This window comes from Catharus ustulatus, chromosome 1 (genome assembly GCF_009819885.2).
Source record: "Catharus ustulatus isolate bCatUst1 chromosome 1, bCatUst1.pri.v2, whole genome shotgun sequence".
Taxonomy (NCBI): Eukaryota; Metazoa; Chordata; class Aves; order Passeriformes; family Turdidae; genus Catharus; species Catharus ustulatus.
In genome coordinates this window covers 99,107,636-99,112,962 of record NC_046221.1, presented here as the reverse complement: position 1 = coordinate 99,112,962, position 5,327 = coordinate 99,107,636, and the positions used below count along the sequence as shown (strand labels likewise).

Here is a 5,327-nt window from a genome sequence, read left to right as displayed (position 1 = left end):
GGGGCAGCCTCGGGAGGGGCTCTGCAGGAGCGCGCTGGCCACGCCGTGCCCGGCTGAGTACTCAGGGCTGCCATAAAATAACCCGAAACTGTAATGGTCTTTAACTAGTGTTTCCCGAACTTCAGGAGTGGACGGATGAATTCCAAAATGAAACAGAAGCTGGCTGCAGAAAAGTCCTCAGGATCTTTGCAGGTATAGGCTTTAAAACCTCGAAGCTGGTGCCTCTGTCTGCCACAGGCTCCTCTGTGCACTGAAGGAATATAAAGGGATTTGTTGCAATGTGCTTCCACCTGGCTTATGTCCATTTGGCTTGAGTAACCTCCTGGCAGACAGCGTGGCTTGGGAACATGCTGTCCTGCTTGGGCATATGTTCTTGTGACTGCTTTTTTTCCTATTGCTCAGCAGGTCCTTTTCACTTTGACACTGCACTTACTGTCTCTGTTTAATTTTCAGGGTTGATTTGGTTTGTTTGTCCTGGCTATGTGGCTTAGCTTACTGAATCTGTCTGGCTTATGCTTCGGAGCTGTAGAGTAGCTTTCGTAGGCTGTGCTTTATGGGTGGGAACCTTTTGAAGAGTTGTATCTGTTTCGTGTTGACCATGCTTGAATTGAAGTATTCAAGCAGACAGTTCGCTTTCTAAAGTCACCCTCATAGTTGCCTTGGAATTGGTGGAAATGCTTAAACAATTTAGGTTTTGCAGAGTTAAGTGATTAGGTACAAACCTTATAACTTTTTAAGGTAAGCCCTTAATGTAGGCCCTAATCGGAATGGTACAAAACTGTGTAACAGAGGCTAGTAGCTCTTGTATGATGAGGCATAGTGACTGGAATTAAAACTTCAGGTATTAATGAAGATTGCCAGTTGATAGGCCTAGTTTGACACTCTTGTCCCATAGTGTGTCTAGGGTATCAATTGCTTGGAGTGGCTTTTTGCACTTTCATGGGTTGACTTGAGTATTGGCCAGTAATTTCTTGGCAGAGTATACTTAACTCTAATCCTAAGTAGCAGCAAGCAGTGTCTGTCACACGGTGTGATTCTTGTTCCCACAGCAGTTAATGTTTGTCCTTTAGTGGAACAGTAGGATAATTGGTGGCAGAAACTACCGTGGGAAAGGCGAGCTCTTGTCCTGTGAAGCACGGTGTGAATCGGTAACTTTCTCACGCTGGTGTGGCATTGTATCCTGGCTGTTCTTGCTTGGTTGTCTGCCATTGTTTGCTATCCCATGGTGGCAGTGTAACCAGCCCAATCAGAAAACTTTGATGCAGGAGAGGTATTTATGCATGATAGGAAGGGTGGCAAACATACTGGTTAGACAAAACAATAGCCTGTCTGGATCGAAGCAAGGAAGCTTTTGATCCATTTTAATGGATAATCAAAGTAAGACATCTATTTAAATGAACACTGCTTGATGGGGTGTTCACAGGTTACAAAAACAGCTACTGCATGAAGTGATGTGACTTTGCCACCTCACCTTGCAACTACAATCACTTCTGTCCCTGTCCCCAAGGGTCTGAGACTGCTGCTCTCAAACTCAAGTTTGAGAGTTCCAGCTAAAGTCACTGACCTTGAAATCTAATCAGTGTTTCTGGCTAAGTTCCCTTATGAAAGGTAAATGTTTCCCTAAGAGGCAGGGATTGATCATAGCTTCTTGTGATTAAGGTCTCACACTGCTACAAATAATTAGATCCCCTTCCTTACAAAAGCCTTAATATATCTTTTTTTTTTGTCTTGAAAAGATGAATTGTGTGACCTTAATGGAAGCATGAGGGATTCCTAATTTTCGGTTTATGAACCAAGAGTGACTACTGCCTGAACCATATTTGTCTTTTCAGAAATACTTCACAGATACCACATGCAGTGCTGCCCCAAGACAGACTCTTAAAATGATTCAGCCTTCAGCAGCAGGTAGCCTGGTTGGCAGACGTAATGAGGTATGAGTGAAAAGATAATCTGTAGATAAGGAATTATTTCTAGTCATAGTGAAATGCTTTTGAGCTTTTAACCAAAAATAAATGAATTTGAAAAACACAATGTGCTAACTAGTGACACATCTTTAGCTTACTATTGTTCTAATAGTAATAAACAATATTAAAACCTATTAATTTCTGAGTTCTTTGGATATTAAGGAAGATTTCTAAACTAGAACTATAATATGAAGAAAGCAGGACTTAGATACTTACTTGTAGTCATGAGTGTGCAGGCTTAGAAGTTTGTATTTTTGTGAAGGCTGAGATGTTGCTTTAAACTTAAACCTGCCCATGTTTTATGCAGAAGAAATCTTCAGCCAGAAGGAAACTCTGGAATAACAAGTTTGCCTCAAAGGCTTGTAAAGCTGAGGTGTCTGTGGACAAGGAGCAAGAGAATGATGTCGTTCAAGCTGAAGATCTCATGAACGGTATGTGGTAATTCCTGAAGTGTTTTCTTGCACTTTAAATCCTATGCTGCTGTTGGAGTACTACTTGAAACATCATTCTCTTTGTCTTTTAGATAAAGGCTTTGTGGGGTTTTTGTTATGTCTAGCAGGGACTGATGATACTTATCCTCTATATTAGATAAAGGATAGATGTCTAGTATTTAATAATAAGTTCATGATAACCAGAAGCTGAGAAACATTGTACACAGCAGTGTTAAGTAGTCTTGTAGTTTATTTTGGCTAGGCCATAAGTTTTCCAGTGACTAATAATTAAATTGAAATGAAAGCCTGTTCTGAAAACTTCTATACAAGTTAAATATCTTAAGGTGCTCTTAAAAAGTCCGTCTTGCCACAGACTTACTGTAGCCTCTAACTTCAGGAAGTCCTTCATCTCAGTATTGGAAAGAAGTGGCTGAAGAAAGGAGGAAAGCTTTGTATGAAGTACTTCAAGAGAATGAAAAGGTAGCTACTCAAAAGATAAACAACTGCTTCATCACTGGTATTGTCTTCTTCTGACATTTTGTTATTTGAACTCAGTTGCACAAAGAAATTGAGCAGAAGGATGGTGAAATTGCCCGCCTAAAAGAAGAAAATGAAGAGCTCATGTCCCTTGCTGAGCACGTGCATTATATGACCAGCGTGATTGAGGTACTTAAAACAATTTTCAATTAATGTTGTAGAACAAAAAAGTGAGAACCAGCCAAGGTATTTATAATGAATCATGACTTCTGTTATATGTGTTCATACAACTAGTCATTCTAAATTGCTCTGACCTATTTCCTGCAGGATTGCTCTAATTCTAGAGCCATAAAGCTCCTTCTAGGAGCTGAATTTTTCCTATCATAGAACCTATAGGAGTAATGACAGTACTAAGATGTTTTCTGAAGGCAGGATTCAACCTACTCTCTTAGCAGAACAGGATTTGCTTGTTGGAGATTGTGATTAGGGAAGGAGGAATTGGTTTGTCACTTTTGGGATGACTTAAATTTATGTGCTTAATAGGTTGGTACTGGCTGTGTCCTTTGAGAAACTAGACTTGAAACGGCTACAAAGAGTGGCGAGAGGGAGCACTATGCTCTTTAAGGTCAAGGTTTTCTTGTCAAGGCAGGGCCAGTTTCACAACCCAAAAAGGGCTGTACACAAAGTCCCTAGGGTTCATAAACCTGTACATTTCCTAACAGCTCCCTCTGAGAATTCCTTGGGGCAAGTGGTTGTGTCACGAATTCCATGGCTTGTTTAGCAGGAGTGGATTGTTTGTAAGAGCCTCTGAAGCTGTAATAAATAGAGATAGCTGTGGAACCTTGGTTCTGGCTTACAGGTTGTTTTTGCAGGGATTAAGCCCTCATTGAGGGTGGGATATGAAGCTAGGTGCCTTTTAAATACTTTGATTCTGTGATGACTAGATTGGGAGGTGGAAACAAAATGAAGTGTTATTGCAAGTAACTTTTTTATCAAGAATTAAACTTCAAGTTAATTTTCAGTTAGTGCAGTTTAGATCAGCCTTGAAAGACTGTTGTGCTACACCTGAATTTTTTTGTTATTCAGGGAGTACTGCTTGTTAGTGATAAACCCATGGGCAGAAATTACATTACTAGAGGACTTGAGCTAATGTAGTTGGAAACTTCTCTACAGTTTCTCAACAGTTATGATGACTTACTAGTTGTAAGCTGCTCCCTTCTGAGGCTTAAATGAGCCTTGAGATACATCAAACAACCAGAAGCTTCAAAACCAGCCTCTTTACAGTCCTGTTTATCTTCCTTAGGTCATGTTAGGTGAGGAACTTCTAGGTTGATCAAGTGTGTCTTTGACTTAATGTAGATTCATTATCTCCAAAAATTGAGTGATTTGGCTGTACAGTATTTTTTCTAAAATTAAGCCTGTATGGTACTATAGTAAGTAACTTGGGAACCAGTTTCCCATGTTTTAGGTTGCCTGAGATAAAACCTGTCCTACTGAAGAACCTAAAAAAAACTTAACAGTCAACAAAGCAAATGTGGTCTTCAAGTTAAGAGGTAGTAATTTGAGTTGAACTTATGTCTTAAGATTTTTGTGGCTGAGAAATGTTTTGATTATATCAACAACCCCTAAATGAAGGTAATTTGTTTGCTTAATTTAATTTGCAGAGTCCTATTTCATTATTTCATAGTTAAATAGAAAAAATATTAAATTGACTGTCTTCTGTTTCTTTGTAGAGGCTAACTGGACAAGCACCTGACAGTCTTGAGACACTGGAGAGTCTGGCTCTAGAGGAATCCAGACAGGAAAATGAAGAGCATAACTGTGGAAATGAGGCAGACAACCCTTCTGAAGAAGAGCCACCACAAGTATTGTCTGGCTTAAGGGAGAGTAGGTCAGATGTTCCTTCAGAGGAAGCAAGCCATTTGCAACTGGAATGACAACCTCTAAATAGGCTTATGTATGTGGCTTTTAATTGCAGACTTCCTCTTCAAAGGATATATTAAACCTCAGGTATAGAAACTCTTGTGGGAACATTACAGATGTTGGCATTTTTAACTGGAATTATGTAACAGTGGGAGGAGTATCTGAATATTGCATGGAAAATTTACTACAGGCTGTATGTAGTCACTTGTATGAAACACAAATACTGTGTATTTCAACTGTTGTGTAAATATTTTTCTTATCAGTTGTCTGACATGATACATAAAAATTGCTAAATAAATCTTTGCATTACCAAAAGAGCCTCTTGATTCACAGGGAAATGGCTAATCCTAGGTTTAAATCAATTATGACTACTGTAGATGGAAGCGTTCAAGTTTTTGGGGGGGATGCCTGGGCAGTTTTTAACTCTTTAGATTTGCAACATTCTGGAGAACAAAGTTGTGGGAGGTTTTTGTTTGGTGTTTTTTTTGTGGCTAGAAGGGGGAGAGAAAAGCAAAAAATTGGTGTGCTGTTG

General features: G+C 39.5%; 1 protein-coding gene across 1 annotated transcript; it reads left to right on the top strand.

Moving 5' to 3' along the window:
* The first annotated feature begins 6 nt into the window (after nucleotides 1–6).
* GMNN (geminin DNA replication inhibitor) lies at nucleotides 7–5,110 on the top strand. Its single transcript, XM_033082967.1, has 6 exons — nucleotides 7–192; nucleotides 1,833–1,931; nucleotides 2,272–2,395; nucleotides 2,793–2,875; nucleotides 2,951–3,061; nucleotides 4,606–5,110. Exons 1-6 carry the CDS (start codon nucleotides 136–138, stop codon nucleotides 4,807–4,809), a joined length of 678 nt encoding a protein of 225 aa, XP_032938858.1. The 5' UTR covers nucleotides 7–135; the 3' UTR covers nucleotides 4,810–5,110.
* Nucleotides 5,111–5,327: the final 217 nt, after the last annotated feature.